A 20,113-nucleotide genomic window follows, 5' to 3' on the forward strand; every position below is an offset into this window, starting at 1 on the left:
ATCAAAATAAAATTTCAAAGTAAAGACCTACCGGAATAGGAGACTTTATTCTGAGTTTCACGCCATAGGCGATAGAGAGTTCCCGTGTTTTCAAGCGGAACGGACTACAATAGTGTTTATAACGTGATTCGCACCGCCGTATTCCTCATTCCTTTGATTTAGTCAATGACCCTATTGGTGCTACATTCTACAAAATAACATTTGCTAATTATTGCGCGAGTGTTGGTATTCTGAAAATTGTAAACGGAGTTTAGGTTTCCCTCCAAGATGGCGGGTAACCCAAAACACGGGAACTCTCTATTGTCAGACGACACTTTGGAGAAAATTTAACTTGACCACCCTCCTCTTGGAATGGGAGAATATACATTCCATGGTGTCAAGAGCCAAGCAATTACAGAGTCTGACTCCCTTGAAGATTCATATATTTCTTGACTCCGTCGACGACTCTGAATGTAGAGTCAATTGACCCCACAGGTAGAGTCAACTGCATGACTCTCCTCAGTCTCCTGTGATAATCAGGTAACTCCTTTGGAGAATCAGTGCTATTGTCTGTCCAAATAACTTAGACACCCGGTTTTTAGGATATATTTCGAAAAGTTTTCACTTTGGCAAAAAGTCATGAAAGAAAAGTTGCTAAACACGGTTAGACCTAACAGAAATTATTAGTAAAGAGATGAAAAAATATTCTTCCTTGTCTACTTTTATTCAATTTTGACCGATTTACAGCAAGATATCTGGGTCCAGCCGAATATTCCTAATGACTTGAAACTTTTGATGGGATAATCTATTTACAGTAAGGGTGTTTGAACATTGTAATCATGCATATTGATCATTGATTCCACCCTTTTTTTTTTTTTCCTTTTACTGATTCACAATAATGGCGGTCTATTCAAATGCATTCAACAAAAGCATGTTTGCAATCTACCGCGAGAGGTCGTCTCACACGCATAACAAATACACTACGATCAAATAGGTTGATGACAAGATTCGATTGAATGGACTGCACTGTGCCATGATTTCGGTGAAGGACACCGGTTCAAATCCTTTGTTTGGAGCCAATCAATAATTTCATGCACAACCTCTATAACTCAAAAGATGTCACAGTTGGTGCATTATAACAAATGATAGGGCAAGTTACTATGCGTCTGGAGTGTATTGTGAATTATACTCCTCACCAATAACATCAGAACATTCATAGGGCATACAATTTGTATTTTCTTAGAATTGGACCAAGCCAAAAGCATGCACAGAAGAAGATTCAAATACCGCGCCGAATTGTTGTAATTGGTTGAGGGACAGCTGGGATCACTGAGTTAATACACTAAGAATAAATATGCCAATCAGAAACACTGTCTGCATTTTATGAACTGAATTATATTTTTCATTTTTATAAAATGTTTTTGGTGAGGAGTATAATTGATTTACTATTCATCCATTCACTATCCAAAATCACCATACCTACAAATCTGTATAATGAGACCTTCCAAAATAATGGTACCCAACTTCTACCGGATTATTTTGAAAGTGTTGAGAAAAACCTTCCAATTTCAATAGAATTTCTGGTAAACTCTCACTCAATGCTTTGGAAACACAAAAATCCCGTTAGGTCTCGGCGAATGTTAACACTTTTCTTTCATGACTTTCTTTGTAAGTGGATATTTTTTCAAATAAGTAATAAAAACTGGGTGTCTAAGTTAATTGGACAGACAATAGTTTTAATACTCCACTCATAGAGTCACTTGACTCCATTCTGGCTATCAGTGTATTGCACTTTTTTACTCAACCTGTATATACGTTTAATACCCAAATGATTTGATGTGCTCATCATGAGTGTCTATAGCTGTCTATGTGTTTAGTTTAGCGTTGAAAGTGTTCAATTTAGTATTTACCTCTATACCTTTACCTTGTAAGCACCTAGAAGAGTTTAAACCGGCTGATTTCGCATGCATTTAGCAAATGAAAAAAACAACCAATTTTTTAATAATTTAATTATCATATGGTTAAGCAGTGCTTTTTTCACTGATCTGGAATCTACTAATATATCGCAAATAAATAAATAATATGGTCTTTGAAGGTTTCCTTGAGCATGTTGAGGAAAATCGCACTTTAAGCCTTTTTCACACTAATTTGGCCATAAGTATTGTAAATTTTGATTATAAAAAAATCCCAATATTGAGCCAGAGGGATTATTAAGCTGCCCCCGTTACAAGGTATGTATGCCATACAGGCTGCGCACTTTTTTATTGGTGTCCCGGTTGCATATGAGCGGCGATGCATCACCGCTCATGAAAATGTTCCTGATGGTCATAATTTTTGACATGCTTTTACTGGGACAATTGAGCACGAAGCGCGCAAAACCTTTCCATTTTACACTACTTGCACAAGCAAAGGTGATATGTTGTTGTAATTTGCAACATTACACTACTTTTGCCCCCCCCCAAAAAAAATAAAAGGTTGATCGGGATATGGTAAAACAACATAGCAACAGTATTAAACGAGAAAGGTTGGCCAGGATATGGTAAAACAACATTATTAGCAAAGGTATTAAACACGAAAGATTGGTCGGAATGTGGTAAAACGGCATAGGCTAGCAAAAGTTTTAAAGCTTGGTCGGGATATGGTAAAGCGACTTTGGTAACACAATTTACGTGATTTATTGAACTTGAGGGGTTGTATATGGTAAAACGACAATATTAGCAAAAGTATTAAACATGAAAGGTTGAACAGGATATGGTAAAACGACATTACTAGAAAAAGTATTAAACATGAAGTGTTGACCAGGATATGGTATTAAACATGAATTTGATAGCACAATTTACATTGATTTATCAAACATGAAAGATTGTCCAGAATATGGTAAAACAACATTAGGCCTACATGTACTATAGCAAAATTATTAAAACATGAAAGATTGACCAGGATATGGTAAAACGAGTACGACAGCAGATGCAGTGGGGGCCTATTCCGTGGTGGTGCTTAAAATCGTGAAAAGGAATATCCAATCGCATATGGGCGACGAGCTGCTGATACCAGCCAAAATTGAAACTCCGAATCTGAATTTTAGGAAGTAAAATTGGGGAAATCCACGTGAACATTCTTTCAAATCACACTTGGACGAGGTAGGCAAGAAGCAGGTAAACAATTGGAACCGACATTTAAATATCCGTAGAATCTGCAAGACAGGATATGCAATTTATAAGCATGTCATGGGTAGAATTCCAGGGAGAAATAAATTTAAAAATTGTTCTACTCTTGAAAATTTTGAAAATTTTGGCTAGATTAAGGAAAAATTGGGCTGTTTTCCGAAAAAATTTAGAAAATAAAAAAAAAGGACCCATTCATATACCAAAATAGGCTTTGAAAAAGGGGTCATTGATAGGCCTATACCAGAAGGCTGAAAATGCTACCCATGTTTGTGGCACGTCCCTGTATGGTCATTTGTACTGAGTGAGTACCCCCCCCCCCGGTCCACAATAGCGTGATTCACGTAACATGAATAGGGATTTAAAAAAGGCTGTCAAGTTAGAACCATGTGCTTCTTTTGTCCAATTTGCCATCAAGATTTCATATGGAAACAGTTCAGACCCAGAACACAATCATGTCAGAAATTAATAATTTGTTCTGGGACTGATTATTCGGACTACATTTCGGTGGTGTTTCTAGATCTTAGTCTCATGTCATGATGATAGCAGCTTTTTTTAATGGTTCTGCTATCAAAATCCCATGTCTTATCACCATAAAAAATCATATATTTGGGTCAAGTGAAGTATAGAAAACATTTATGTAGGTTTCCTTGACCGGCCAGTTCTTTTAAATTTCTATGTAAATATGCATTGACATTGTCGGCAAATTTGGCTGACTAGCAAATGTGTTAACTAAGGTTTGCCTGGCATACCTGCACAATAGCGTGATTCACGTAACATACATGAATAGGGATTAAAAAGCTGTCAAGTAGAACCATGTGCTTCTTTTGTCCAATTTGCCATCAAGATTTCACAGGGGTGGATCCAGGATTTCGAGGAAGGGGGGGGGGCACTCCTGAAAATTATAAAATACTAGAGAACGACAGCATTTGTTGTTGCTGTTGCAACTTGAAGTTGATTAAGTAAGAGCTCTTTATAACAGCTTCAACTTCAATGCAGTTGGCACTCTTTGCGCAATTAATGAGTATATGGTGCAATAAGATTAGACTGATAAAGTCTGTCTGATTATAGGCTTACTACATTTCCCGTAGTTACAGCCCGATCTATCGAAACAACTTTAAATTTGACCTGACCTTTGACCTCAGATGACCTTTGTGGTTTCATACTCACCAAGTGTCGGGGATCATTTTCTGTAAGTAACAGCCCGATTAGAGCAACTTTAAATTTGACCTGACCTTTGACCTTGGATGACCTTTGCGGTTTCACACTCCCCAAGTGTCAGGGATCATTTTCCCCGAATTACAGTCCAATCGCAGCAACTTTAGATTTGACCTGACCTTTGTCCTAGGGAGACATACAGTGGACTTCCCCTCCCTTTAAGGGGGTACTACACCCCTGGCCAATTTTGAGCCTATTTTTGCATTTTTCTCAAAAATTATAGCGCATTGGTGACAAGTAAGATATGTATATTGTAGGGGCAAGGACTACAACTACTGCATTGAAAATTCAGCAACTCAAGGCAAGTAGTTATTGATTTATTGATCAAATATTGGTTTTCCCTCATTTTTGACTGTAACTCCACAACTGTTGTCTGTGCTGATATAAAATTTCCAGTGCAGTAGTTGTAGTCCTTGCCCCTATAATATACATATCTCACTTGTCACCAATGCACTATAAATTTTGAGAAAAATGCAAAAATAGGCACAAAATTGGGCAGGGGTGTAGTACCCCCTTAATGATGTTTTGTATAGGGATACATTGTATTCTCAATTATGTCAAAAACTGCCAATTTATTTTGTACTCACTTAATCTGTCTCCAGTAGACAGGTCTAAACTTGCCCCAGATTCTTGGCAGTGCTCCTAATTATATAAACTTGAATCTTGGCACATATTCTTGCCTTTTCTATTCTGAGCGATGACCTCATTGGACAGACATACATACACATTACAAAGTGCTCCAAACTACATGTAGTATATGGATAAGAATCAGAGCATTTGCGCGACGCAGGGGGGTGTCTGAGGGGTGATGTGCCCCCTCAGAAGTGAGAAACTTTTGGAAAATGAAGACCCAATTGAAGCCATTTGGTGGACCATTTTGTCACTATTGTGGAAAATTTTAGTTTGAAAAAGCCTAAAATTTGCAAAAAGACGACCCAATTGAAGCCATTCGTGGACAAGTTTTGACCTCTTTTGTATAAATTATTGCTTTATATGGTCGCATGTCATGAATTTGTCATCTTTTGTGTAACATAATGTAAAATGAGGAAAATATCACCAATTCTGATTCCTCTTTTTTGGGGAGGAAGGCGCCGCCCCTGAATCCAGCGCCTGGAGAGTGCCACCCGGTGTATGATACTCACTACAGATTTATTAGGCTATAGGCCTGAAGATTTTCTTTCTTTCTTTTTACGTTGTTCCGTTTTCTTTATTTCTTTTCTTTTTTCCCTTTCTTTTCTTTTCTTCTTTTCTTTCCCTCCTTCCCTTCTCTTTCTTTTCTTCTTTTTTTATTTTTTGGGATCCGCCAAAGGGGGGCACAGGTCGGCTGTGCCCCCTCTAAATGCGTGCATGAGATTTCATATGGAAACAGTTCAGACCCAGAACACGATCATGTCAGAAATTAATATTATTAATATTCTGGGACTGATTTCTGAATGTTTCTTCATAATTCATTTCATGATTTAGGGGGCTGGTCAGACACGAGCCAATTCTACCTAAAAGCTGGCAGCCTTATTTCTATAGATCTGCTGCGCATTCAAATTGCATTGTATTGCATTGTAATTTCATTTGTGTCAAGCAAATTCGCCGATCATTATAATACCGTATTTCGTCAAATAAACGCCCCCGGGGGGCGTTACATTTTCCCAAGGGGGGCGTTTATTAGAGGTCATTTTTAGCACGATAATTCCCGTTAAAATCATTAGGTAAGCTTAAAAGTCACGCTAAAATGACGAACTATGAACTTTTGACACTGACTTTTGGTTCACTTCCGGGTTTCTGATGCAGATTTTCGCCATTTATTGCTGCTATTACCGACCATGTGAGCAACTTGGTAAGCTTACTACACAAGATAGCATGGAAATATCGGAATTTTTGAAACATCTTGGTTGAAAAAAGTGGTGGTGGCATTTATTTGAGGGGGGCGACTATTTGACGAAATACGGTATATGATCAAAAGCGATCGGAATGTTACAAAAGTACAGATCATATTTAGCTTACTTCATATGAGATGATCTTTGGAAAAATACGGCATAATTTGTCATGGTCATGTGGTGCTTACGGAATTCCATGCAGTAAAATACTAAAACGGTGCGGCAATTCATGATTGTCAACTATGTATGATTGGTGTGTTGTTTGTATCCTCAGCTCCGCTGTCAATTTCTTATATATCCACTCACTAGTCCCTCCTCACAAAAGCTTTGTGTTGATTACGTAATGTGTTATGGCAAATTGCAATAAGTACAATGAAATAATGGGTAGGGTGGGTTTCTTCTTCGTCTTATGTAACAGTATTGTTCTCCAAAAAACCCGGTTTTTACTTGTGGATAATTTTTGTTGTAATCAACGAAATCTGGTGATGGACTTCAATTTCAGTCCAGATTGATATCAAATACATTCAAATTGGTTACATTTTGATGAAAATATAATATTTTAATTTTATATTAATTTTTGGCTAACTTTTCTTCTTATCAAATCATCCCCGCTGTTCAAAGTTTTATAATATTTATAGTACAATGTACCGGTAGTCAGTAGTGTACATGGTATACATCCATCCTTGTTATACATGTAAGTATGAATTTAAAAATGTACATTGTAGACCTATATTTAGACACATTTTTCAAATCAGCTTTCAATATGAAAATTCCCAAGTATTTCACAGTATTTCCCAGTATGTTATTGGTGGCACTTACGCAAATAATTACTAGCATTGTATTTGCAAGTACTTGTCAATTGATGATCGTCATCCATGGCATTGTTTTTTTAAAGAGAGTTCTTGTTTGGTTTTTATACATATCAATATTTCCAGTGCAAATAAAATGACTGATGACTATTTAATAGCTGAGCTCCACAGTGAACTTGTGTACATGTATAATTCATTTAATCACATGTCATCCCTTAGGCAGGATTGTCACTTAAAAACATGATGTAACATGAATTAAAGTTTTAACTACCGTACACTATTTTTCGCTCACCTGGAACATTTTCAGTAGTCCGACTAGCGTCTTCAGCAGATGGTGATGCTGTGTTGATATCTTGTCTACAATCGGGATATCTCTCACTGATGACGTCATATGATGTAACATGTATATTTAATAATAATTCTTAAAATTTTTTTTTTTTTCCACAATATATCTAGGTATTTAGAAAGTGCTCCCCATCTGTCCAGAATATAGGAAGGGAAGATGTGTTCACTAGCTGAATGTAGTCCCCCACCTCATCAAGGCTTTGTGACAGTATGTGAAATGAATGGGGAACTTGTCACAGCTCCAGCTGCAGATGCAGATCCAGCCAAATTCACTCAGGGAGTACAGGTAGTGCCTTTTGTAATGCCTACATGTATAATAACTATGTTTTGTTTTGTTTTTGTTTTTTAATATGCTACATATGACACATGGAAAATAATTTTTTGCGCTGTCCGATTTTGAACTACATGATTGTTTTAATTCTGCAATTTTGAGTTTTCTTACATAGACCTATACATTTTAAAGAACATAGTCGTGTGTTTTTATTTTCACGGTAGCTGTGTGTGTTGTATGCGAAAAGTGCGAAAATTAATGTGCCGCGGAAATTTCCACTTATACAATACTAACTGCCCACACACGCACACACAAATGGAAAATAAGACGGGTGTTATTTAACAAAATGTCTATAGCACTAAAAAATGTGCATTATTAAAGTTTAAGATTATTCTATTTAAATTTGCATAGAATTTGCATTGATTTGCAAAATCAACTTTGTATTTTTCTTATATCATATATTATTTTATTCATCAATGAATACATTATTCATGATTCTATTACCTTCAAAACCCATTATTCAAAATCGCACACTGTGATTTGTTAATGCATCATGTGAGAGCCCTTTATAATGGGTCAAGCACCGTAACACTTTTACGCATAGCATTCACCCTCACACGCCCTCCACATTGAATTAAACAACTTAAAATATTTGGGGCTGCATTTTAGGGTCCCGGACTCATCAAATTACAGTTCGAATCCTGTATTTTAAAATTTTTCTGCAAGTTTATGGGTTCCTGCAGACCCCAGCTTTTCAATCTAGCGCTACTGCAGACATACTTATGCTGCATTTGTGCAACTCTGACTCACCAAACTCTACTACAGACCCCCTACTTTCAGATTTTCTGCAAGTTCGTGGGTCCCTGCAGACTCTGGAGCACTTTATTCTAGCACTACCCCTGCACATCCACAGATCAGAAGCTGTGGAGATAAACTCACACAAATTATAGCTCAGACTGTAAATAATATTGCTACTTTCTGTTCCTATTCAGGGTATGGAGTTCCTGAATGTCCATCTGGCCCCTGAGACGATGTTCCCATTAGCAACAGATGAGGCAGCTCAATCAGCATTCCTGCCTTATGAAGGACGGGTAGCCACCTGGAAGAAAGCTTGGTATGCGTACTGTGAACATGGCTTCTTGGGGATGCTGGAGGAGTTTGCTAGCAAAGCAGGAGGGGGTAAGTCATATTGGAAGGGGGATAGATCAGATGTAGGTAGGTTTCAACAAAGTTGGTGCTTATGAAGTCATGCTGGACACATTCCAGGCTCTGGCAGATGTGTGGATGTATATTAAGCTTATACCGGGTTATGCCACAAATCCACAAAGCCTCTTAAATCACTTCACAGATTGTTGTAGATTGGCCACAGTGACCCAAAATCACTCCATAAACCAGTTAATGTCAATTCAAGGACTTGAAACTTGCAGACAGGGTCAGTTTCCCAAGTTTTGTACAGGGTACACGTAGAACAATTATGAGGAGAATTCCAAGCATGTTTAGCCTGAGAGTAAACTAAACAACATTGATTGGGCTTGAACTCATACTGTTATGCATCAGAGTAGTGCTTTATAACCTGCCTATATTAATAAAGCTTGAATGGAACAAGGCACCTGTCTCTCCAATTTACTGTAACTGTTTCAAATATGATTGATTTGGCAACCTGCTTGTAAGAGATAATAGTCAGATAGTAATTTCTTGGCTGTGCTACACACCTACATCGCCTGGCTAATAATTACTTGGTACAGCAGAGATACTAAAATGAATACCCGGGATCGATACACGTGCATTTGCTATGCACGAGTTTGATATGAGAAGAAAATCTTTGGATACGGTGTAGAAAATGATGAATATCTCCCGTAAATGATTTCGTATAAAGAAACCAGATGTGGTTCCTTGCACATGAATATATATTTTGAACAGATATGATAGGCGTTAGCTTGCGCTTTGAGACAGTAGCTTGCGTCTTGAGTCAAAAACTGACAATAATTCCGCAATAATTCTGATTTATATGTGCCGAATTATATAGCGCAGTGTATAGGCCAATCGTGAAGGTTGTCAAAAGAATATGACCTATGGCATACCATGCTTGACTGACACACAGCGAGGTCAGTCACCGAGGTAATTGGGGCTATTGTCAGTAGCCTTAGTCAGATGTCCTTCAGCCTATTTATGCGAAACTATTAAACAGGTCGATATGTATGCGTGGCGGTGGATTCAATCTACCATGGCGATTTCTGCCATGAAGATATCGGGGCGATGACACTGTGTGCTATACATCCAAATCAAACCTGTCATGAAGTTTTTAAGGGTGGACTGACATCAGTAATTGTGCTGAATTACAAATTGTTCATTCAGTAGCTTTTTACTGATTTAAAAAGTGGAAGTATTTTTGATCTATACATTTGCTCACATTTGCACCACGATGCTCTCCTATGAATAACTTTTGACTGTTTTCTCTTTTCTATGCAGGCTCAAGTTGGACATCATCAGTAGCTGGTGCCAGTTTAGGATTCATTCGGTGGTTGACATCTTTACATGGCTCTCTGTATCCACATCTTTCGGTGAGTGCAAGCACGCAAGAATTGACCTGTATACTAAAGTTGTTAAAATGTACACAAGTTTGGGTGTGATATGTGAATTGTGGTGAAAAGCAGTGTTCTGTATGTGGAACAGCTGTCTAGGTTCCATGGTCTCAAAATGTCTGCCTGCAAAGATGTACTGTGATGTGGTGCAGTGATCAGAATCTTGGTCAAAAAACAAGTTACCTCTACATGGAATAAAGCAAATCCTATTGGGGTAACTTGATTGCTGACCAAGATTCAGCTTTCTGCATGATAGGTAGCAGCAATATACATAATTTTTTGTTTATAATTATTTAAAATAGAATAATATAAATTAATATGGTAATTGTTTCATTGCAGATGTCAAGTGAAGAGATAGCAGCCTTATTCAGCCCAACCAGAGACTGGCATGAGTCAGCTATACGTGCCTTTGCATGGCATCCACACACAAACAAATGCGCTGTGTGCTGGAAAGACAACATTGTCAGGATATTCACATCAGCAAGGTATTTAACCAGAATTCATACACTCTTAGATAGAGAGAAACCAATCAGAGCAAATGTTAGAAAAATGCCAGGAGTGGATTATTTGTGTGTAATGCACGGTCACTCACTCTGTGTACTACGCGCAATCCTTTCAAAGCTGAATTAGGGATTCAATCATGTGTCACCGTTGTTCATCAATGTTTAACAGCAACAACAACAACAACAATGTGACCACTTCGTCTGGGTGCTTTACTTTGCGAGGGTAGCCTTAGCTGCCTGAGCGAAGTAAACTATGCAGACGCAGCGGGCGTGAGTTGTTAAATGGTGATGAACAATCATGAAACATGATAGAATCCCTTTCAACAACAAAAACAAGCTTAAGATTGTCTAATTCACTTGATTATTTATGAGGAATGTCATAGTCATTGCCACTCAACATTATAAGAAGATCATTGATTTTTCTGTTGATATCAACAATAAAACCAAAACAGTAAAGTGTGGATTCATCACTGATTAACAATGGCTGGTTCCTGACCCTGTACAAAGGTATATGTATAGGAAGAGGTGTTGAATATTGTGTCAAATCTGTACAACAGTCAAAAGGCCAGGATAGATGAAGTGACAACCAAACATTTGGTTGCCAGTTTTCATTGCCAGACAGTATATATTTGCATATTTTGCTGAGGGTGTGTGCTTTTAAAATTTGCCAGTTACATATTGGGCAATAAGGCAGTGAACTGGTTGTGTGCTATTGCATTTGTTTATGTCACCTCATCTATAGTTTGGCTTCTTGTGTTTTTCTGTTGCTAGAATGCAGATTTCTCTTGAAAAGATCTGCATTTTAAAAATCCGCATCCACCATGAAAAAATCCTGGCTACAGTCAGTCTACTCTGAAGTACAAAGTGGACGCACACATTTTGCCGACTTTGTAAGCGCGTATACCTCGGCAGAGACGCAGCACTGCGCACTGTTTACACGCTATATACGTGTGCGTTGTCACTTTGTACTTCAGAGTGGACAAACTGTAGCATGGGTCTGTTAAACATTGACATCTATCATTATAGAGCTGAAGACTTGAAACAGACTAATACTTGAAATTGTTTCACTTACCCTTCTTGTGTCTATATGATTCTCCTTATGATTTTGTTAAACAGGCGTTATTATTTTGATATGTTCTTATTTAGTGATGTAGTTCCTACCCTCAAGCATCAGTACCAGCGTTCAGTGTCTTGTATGGCATGGAAACCATTATCATCATCAGTTTTAGCAGTAGCTTGCCAGACATGCATACTTATATGGCATGTGGATCCAACATCTCTTTCAACAAGGTAAGCAGTATATGTGGCCAATTCCAACAAAATACAAAAATTGTTGACTCAAGTATTAATTTTACAAAAAAATGGTTTTAAAAACTCACTTTTAATGTTAATAAAGGTGTCAAAATAAAGCAGAACTTTGAGTTAGTTGCTGGCTTAGATAATATTTTTGACTCAAAAGATCTGACAGGCTGCGACATATTTTGAGGACTTCCATCAAATGGATAAACCATAAAAGTAACACACACTATTGACCCCTTGCATGGTCATCTCAAAACGAAGGTTCTACCCGCAAAGTGTGTGTGTACAAACATGTGCTTTAATTACCGCATAGGTTTTGCAAAAGTCTTCTGGTGTGTTGCTAGAAAAATATGAGAAATAAAAATTCACTTTTTGCATTTACAGGGAGAACCTAGTTTTGGTAGCAAGATGGCAGATCCATGCAAAGGGCGATTAGGAATGCAACCCGTCTCTGATGGACGGTGCCATTTCCTACAGTGCTTGTCCTTTTTATCATTAAGTGTGAAAGTTGATATAAATAAAAATGATTAACATTTCAACAACCTTGAGCATGTTGGCTACAGTTGCATACATTTCACAGGCCTGTTGATATTTCTGTGATCTTATATAATATGTATGTCTACATGTTGGTTAGGACAACAACTAACGGTGAAAAATGTTCAGTTTATTTTTAAAGTAAACTCTTTTGAACTTTATATCTGTTGCTTACCATGCTTACTATTTGATTGTTTGTAAATTTCTTTTTACAGACCATCTCCGAGCTGTGCTCAAATTTTAAAACTTAGTGGTCACTCACCAATTACAAGCCTAGCCTGGGATGCAAGAGGGCGCATGTTAGCATCAGCATCACCAAGTGACACTGCTATTATGGTAAGTACCGGTACTGAGAGTATTATACACAGGTAAGGTCAATGAGAAGCAGATGCGGTTCAAAGGATTGCCCATACTTTGTATGGGATATGTGGGCCCCACATTGTGGGGGCTGATGCTCCTTGAATTCTCATGAGAGGTGATTCTTCCATCGTCCATGTCTGACAAATCATACATAGCATTGCATGCCAATGCATTTATGCAAAATATTAAGACTGCACTTGTATGCTATGGCAGATGCAGTGTGTAAGACAGGCAAATTTGACTCACACATTTGATTGTGTGATTGACCATCATTAGCAACTATGCCCATTTCTGCCCTATCTGCTACTCATTTATATGTGGTAACACACTTGATTTTCTCTCTGCAAAGAGGAACATAGGGTTAATGTCTGCTATGATAGGAGAGGTGTCACCATTCTAGATATGGGGTAATATTATTCTTTATATAACTTAAACTATTACAAATATTCTTGTCATTTAATTGGTCAATTAATATTTAGTATTTTTGCTATATTTTGTGTGATCCCAAAGTGCGCAATGTATTGCGTTCACCATACCATGCATGAAAGCTTCGGGTCAGGAATGAGACTGTACATACACACACATCTAATAATCATGCATGTATTGTTACTATTGTATTGTATGGCTATGTAGACTCACCAATTAAAGCTTATGGCTCTTGTTTCTAAAATAAATATATCTTGTCCAGTCATGGTGAATTATAAATTAAATGAGATCAAATGAATTTGCATATCAGTTATGCAAAACATATTGAATGTTTTTATTCGTGCAATGCAAAGAATATTTTCATTTGAGATATGAATTTGTTCCATTCAACTGGTCAAAGTCCCATTAAACAGAACCATCCTCATTAAAGTGTTCTAACCATTTATACTAAACATTCAAGATGTGTATAATATTTGCACGTTATTATTTTCATACTGGCTGTTTGGAGTGCAGAAATGGCAAATGTGAAATGTATTGAAAATCCACTTTTACATTACTTCTACATTATACCTTTGACTTAAGGTTTGGGATGTTCCCAGAGAGACGGCAGTGCCTGTGAGACGAAGTGGAGGTGGTGGTGTATCATTGTTGAGATGGGCACCTGATAATGCGAGACTCTTTGCTGCAACACCATCAGCAGTGTTCAGGTAATTTTAATATATGTTCTGTGTAAGGGAAGAAACCCAAGAGATTGATGTAGCCCTATCAACAGAACTAGTTTTGTTAGGAATGGACAAGTTAAAAAAATGTCAATTATGTTTGTTAATGTTAGAAAGGGAGAGGGTCAGCTTTTATGTGATGCGATCAAGCAAAATCAGTTGGAACTCGGAAGTATCAAATTTTCAGTTTCTTATAGGATAGTAAAAAGCATATTTACAAAGCTGCATTTTGCAGAAAACCCCATTGAAATTGAACAACCAGTTCCAAAGATATGAGCAATAAGATTTCAAAACAAGAGGAAACAAAAGAATATATTTCCTTTGTTTGGCTTGATCTCAAAACAAATATTTCCAATTTCCGACTGATTTTACTTGATCGCATCACATAAAATGAAACTGTATATCCTCAGCCAGCCCTGAAGTTGAGGTTATCCTCTTTGTGAATATCGCTCTTTTGTACTCTGCTGCCAAGTCTGTGTACACAATAATTGCTGGAACACATGAATAATTAACTAATTATCAACATTCACTAACAAGTGAATTTGATGCTACCAAAAATACCCCAACTATTCTGCAATTGTATATCTTTTGTATTATCTCCAGAGTGTGGGAGACACATAACTGGACTTGTGAAAAATACACCAAGCTGATAGGCCACTGCCAGGCTGCCTGCTGGAGTCCTGATGGCAAACTACTACTATTCTGCACAGACCAAGAACCATTTATCTACTCGCTTAGTTTTGCTGAAACAAACAGTGTGATTGGTGGAGCACGATCAGCTGTTAAATGCGCTGACCTATCAGAAGTGCTGATAGAAATGGAGGATGAAGAATTAAGGTATGTGGGTTTTGAATAACTTGAATAACTGTTTAGTTGTTTTTTTATTTTTTATTTTAAAGACAATTATATTGAAGGCACAGTGTAACACTGCTTCATCTTCATTTTTGGTGAAAAGTAGATTTTGGTTCTAAATTTTTAGAAAGAATGTTTGATTTTCAGTAACACAAAGCAGTATCTCCATGACACACTCTTTATAAGAGTTATAAGACAGTATAACAGGGCCTCATGTGGGTTTATAGTATGAGCAAATCTTTTATCATATTGTTCTCAAAATTGACACAATGAGGATGATGCAGTGTTGCACTGATGAAGCCCTTGATATGTCTGCAGTCAATTTCATTTATAATTAAATGCTGTTTGGTTTCCCATTTTCTTGTCTTCAAAATGTTTCCCAGTTCAGCCCTTGATAAATGAAACATATCATTTCAGAGAAAAACAGAAAATGCAAAACATACATTGTATGGGCACACCCAACACCTTATGTATTCATCTCCTTCAATATATCCACACATAACTGTCGAGATGAACAAAGGCTCCACTTCAGATGTTTGACTTTTACTATCATGTATAGCACTCTGTTGCATTGGAGTTGCTCAGCCGTGTGCTTCATTTAGAGCCATGAGGTGGTTCTACTCTACATGCTTGTATTGGCTGAGGCATATATGTGACACGATCAAGGGAAATGAGTCGGATGTCGCTAATATTAATGTTGAGATATTGGCAAAGAAAGTGTTAAAATTCTTCTGTTTTAGATTGTTTTCAGCGATTGATAAATTCGCAAAGAAAAGTCGTATCAACATGGAAATTTCAGTTTCTGAAAGCTCTAAATGGCCTCTTTAGAAAGATGTGTAAAACTAATTTTGGACCAGGGTCGACATGTGACTCATTCCCTTTGATCATGTCACATATATGTTTTAAAATCCAAACCAATTGGGCTAATCTCATACAGGATCATATCACACCAATGTATATTAAGAATTGTGGCAAAGTCCAAAGTAATGTGGAAAGTAACCATATAATAAGCACTTCCTAAGCAATAATATGGTCGTCTCTTTGTCCAACCTCAATCTCCAGGACTGGTGGTCTAATTCAAGACATGGCATGGGATTCTACAGGAGAGAGACTTGCAGTTCTATTCCAGAGTAGTGCTACCAGCAGTAATCTCATAGCATTGTTTAACACAAGATTACACCCTATGCTGGAACTTATACCAAGGTTGGTGTCAATTATATGTTAACTGTATATGTGCAAAATCAAACAAAACCAGATATCCGTTCTATTTTGTAGTTTTTGAGATTTTGATATAAATATTAAATATTACAGCTATAAGGATTAAAAAAATAAATTATGACACCTAATTTGCTATTGTATCATGAAGGTATTTTGTAATTTGACCTTCATTTCTGGGATCATAGGATGGGTCGGAGGGGAGCATGACATAGCGGTGTTTTCATTCCAAAATAAAGACAAAAAATCTGACACACAAGAGGAATGGAATGAATTCTCATAAAGAAGATTCTAAGACTTTATATAAAGGGTGTCATTTCCGCCCTATGTGTATGATTTTTCTTGGAAAGGTGAACATGTTCAACCTTTTGTTTGGATATATTATTGGCCTTAACTCAACAGCTGACCAATGGAAATAATTGTAAATGACAAATGTTCTTTTACATGTAGCATATTCAACATAAATAGCGCCCTGCCAATTTAAGTAAGTCATTGGGAGATATTAACTATGTTATGAACGTCAACTGGACACTGCACAATAAATGCTGCTATTCAAGAAAGGAAATGTAGGAGGAACGAAACTTGATGTCTAAATTGTTTTCTTTGATTAAATTTTGAGTTTTGATCCAATTTCTTGCCAAAATGTTCACTGAAAGGGGGCGCTTATACACGTTGGATAAGTCGTCAGGGATACTAATGAAGGGGTAGTAATTAAGTTGAATATGGTAGGCACTTAAGCACCATTCTCAGAAGTCTTTCTCTTTCTCTGTTTGGAGAGCATTATACAATGTATTGCATCTCATGTATGAATGTGCCCAGGAGTGAGTGGGCAAGGACTTCTTTTGAGCAACCAGTTTTACATGCATGTTATTTAATATGGGTACATATTTCTGCATGAGAGTAGCTGGCTATTATTTACATGTGATAAATCTGTTGTTATTTTCACTACAGTGGGTACATACGAGGAGAGACAGGGGAGGTCCCACAGCTTGTTTCATTTCAACCAAAGTTTGATCATGGAGCCATGCTGACGGTGGTAAGTAACATTCATTGATATTGACAATTATAACGGTCAAATATAATGAGAATAAGCTACTTTTTCATATTTTCAAACATTTTAATAAAGGACACACATTTTGGTGGGCACAAATTTAAGTTGGTATTTATTGCATTTTGCATCTGAACTCATCACTTGTAGTTATTAGCTTATAAGTTGAAGGCACAACCCAAATTTGAAGTGTTATCTAGAAGCAACATTCCACATCCTGCTGAGATGCTTTCTGAAACTAAATATTACCATTCATAATATTGATGCTGACATGCATCTTATACCAGCAAAGCATCAGGGTTCCAAACCTGTGGGGTCATGAGCTTAAACTGTGGTTCACATGACTTAGCATTATTGTTAAAAACCAAAAACGTTATAAATGTATTGATAGCTATTGATCATCAGCAAGAATGTTTAAGTTTCCCCTTTTTTCTGCGAGTGAAAGAACATCTTATATGCACTGGCAAGCAATAGCCGAATTATAACAATGAACAAACTTCCTATGAATGAATGAAATTCCAAATAAATAAATGTCAAAGTACCAATTTGGAATGGGTTATTAGTCTCCAGGAATGCATAAGTAAAGCAAGTTCATCTTACATGAACCAGCTATACATTATGAGAAGTTTTTGCACTCACAGTGGGACATGAAACTATACCAAACATTGTTATCAATCCAAGCTTTGTTTTTTTTATCATCCACAGTGTTGGCTAAGTGGTAAGGTGACCTTCATACCACTATTATATCTAGCTACAAGAGTGCTAGCAGAGCGACGTATACCAGCCTATCAGTTCCCCAATGGAGCCTCACAAAGACAACAGGAATTGTTTTCTCTGCAGGATCAACAATTGGAAGATTAGGTGTCCAGACGTATATTTAATAATGCTGTCATCACAAAGTGATCAGAACAAGAGGTTTGCCTGTCATTGAGGGCAAACTAGTTTAACTTTAGATTTATATTTTGCCTTGAACAGACATATAAAAGTTTTTGCTATAATTTGCATTCTGTGTGAAATTTGTTTTCATTTTGCATGAAATGCATTGTGTCTATAATGCACGCCAACTATAAACATACACAAATGCTCTAGCATAAAACGTAAATTATCATTCAGTTTGGCATTTTACTCAAAGTAAAATGGCTCCATGTATACAATCTAATATGAGGTTTAAATGACCATAGCATTGTACACAGAGCAATAATCAGTACTGACTCTTTTCTAATGTTATGTCAGCAGCATTTCACCATGACTATACTGCCTCCTTCCAGGACAAAGGGGCATAACTGTAACAAATTATAAAATTATGTAGTAGATAAAGGGTGAGAAACAGACCATTACCATAGATAATTGGTGTCTTGTTGAGGTATGGTGAGATGTTAGTCGCTCGAAGGCGAGACTCAAGGGTCGAGCCTTCCAGCGACTAACATGCTTAACATATCTTATATCTGGCGAGAGCAAAAATAAACGAATTTATTGTAAAAGTGTATTCATTTTCCAAAAAAAACAAATGGAAAAAACTGATGTATTATTTTGTAAAAGTTGTGGGTTTTTTCCCAAAATAAAAACACCTCGAGATAGTGTAATATTCTTCCCATGTATCCTGCGTGCGAGTCTATTTAATGACAAATGCAAGTGATTTTATAAAATCAATACATCTCAATTGACAATTGTATTTGAAGTGGTTTGGTAGGTTATGGTTATTTACTTGCTTTAATCCGCTGCAGTTTATTCACCGCGTGACCATTGTTATTCTAATGAATAAATGAATAATGCAAATTAGAGTTTTGACTACCATCTGTTTCAACACCATGAAATTTATATCTTAGAAAAATGTGAGTATAAGCAGATATTTGAAAGACCTAGTAACGTTGTGTCCAATGGTACTCCCCATTATGGGTAGGTCACAGTAAGGCTTTGCACCCCTAGCCTCTTGACTTGTAATGAGTACCGCAGGTTAGTTTGCGAAGCTCCCCTGGTGGGGTAGTATCCCGGGGGTTCTTGCCTAGCAGCTAATTTGCATGGACCGTTGAGCGTTTTTGGGTTGGGCAAGGATAAAGGCAGATTCCCTTCTAAAAACCAATGGCAAGTTTATATACATGTACTGAGTTTACATTCAACATAACGGGTTACTTTTATTTATGAATATTTACTTCGTTATGCTAATTAAAATTTAATTTGCATAAATCTAACTGAGCACCAGTGGTGTTATATGAATTACTGTTATACGGACTGCAGGAGCCCTCTATAATTTTTCTCTTGCCATGTAACATTTGCATTTAAATCGAGCTGTAAATGCATTTTTTCCAAAATTCTATCTGAGACTAGTAAACAACTCAGATTCTACATGTATGTTGTGATCCTTTCCATAGTGTTTCTAGAATGTCCATGGTATTCCTTTTGTTTAGCTCGCTGCCCGAGACCGTTATCTTGAGCTATTGTGTTGATAACGGTCTCTGGGCAGCTAGCTACCTCCATTACTCTAGGTAATGGTCGAGGCAACGAACTTCAAACAAAAGGAATACAATGGATAATCTGTGAATAGAAAAGGGCTAGACGTATATAAAGAGAGAATGGTCTGGGTAGATGGTGGGAGTAATCCACACAGTATGCAGTGGAACCTAGTTAACAAAAAATTAACAGGGTCTTGAATTTAACAAGTTTTCACTGCACTAAATCTGCATCCAGTTACAAAGTAAAATGCAGTGTCTGCTGCTAATTAACAGATATGTGATTTGATTTGAGAGGGTGTGTCGATATAATTAACTGTTTGAAGGTAGTAATGAAGGAGGATACAAGTATTGGGCCATTGCATTTGCAATCCATGCACCCCCTATGGAAGACATGACCTTATATTAATCTTTCACACAGGGTAGACGTCAAATGGGGTGTCGCCCATTCAGGTAACTCAACTTGAAATA

The 20,113-nt window shown here is 37.1% G+C and overlaps 1 protein-coding gene across 2 annotated transcripts; it reads left to right on the forward strand.

The window, feature by feature from the left end:
• Positions 1-3,003: 3,003 nt before the first annotated feature.
• Positions 3,004-18,562, forward strand: LOC140151569 (aladin-like). Of its 2 annotated transcripts, none has more exons than XM_072173960.1 (12): positions 3,004-3,119; positions 7,498-7,672; positions 8,650-8,836; positions 10,127-10,218; positions 10,579-10,724; positions 11,889-12,032; positions 12,791-12,911; positions 13,944-14,068; positions 14,684-14,917; positions 15,995-16,135; positions 17,099-17,183; positions 17,901-18,562. In XM_072173960.1, the coding sequence occupies exons 2-12, from the start codon at positions 7,544-7,546 to the stop codon at positions 18,054-18,056; spliced, it is 1,560 nt and encodes a 519-aa protein (XP_072030061.1). In that variant the 5' UTR covers positions 3,004-3,119; positions 7,498-7,543; the 3' UTR covers positions 18,057-18,562. The 2 variants fall into 2 exon arrangements, with proteins under 2 accessions (XP_072030061.1, XP_072030060.1); XM_072173959.1 differs by having other exon boundaries at positions 3,006-3,134.
• Positions 18,563-20,113: the final 1,551 nt, after the last annotated feature.

Source organism: Amphiura filiformis, chromosome 4 (genome assembly GCF_039555335.1).
Source record: "Amphiura filiformis chromosome 4, Afil_fr2py, whole genome shotgun sequence".
Classification (NCBI taxonomy): Eukaryota; Metazoa; Echinodermata; class Ophiuroidea; order Amphilepidida; family Amphiuridae; genus Amphiura; species Amphiura filiformis.

Bases quoted from the DNA above. Each gene is read 5' to 3' on its own strand.
- LOC140151569 (XM_072173960.1), top strand. From the start codon at position 7,544: ATGTGTTCACTAGCTGAATGTAGTCCCCCACCTCATCAAGGCTTTGTG. The intron at 10,725-11,888 runs GTATTTAACCAG...GTTCTTATTTAG, and splicing joins AGGATATTCACATCAGCAAG to TGATGTAGTTCCTACCCTCA. The intron at 14,069-14,683 runs GTAATTTTAATA...TATTATCTCCAG, and splicing joins ACACCATCAGCAGTGTTCAG to AGTGTGGGAGACACATAACT.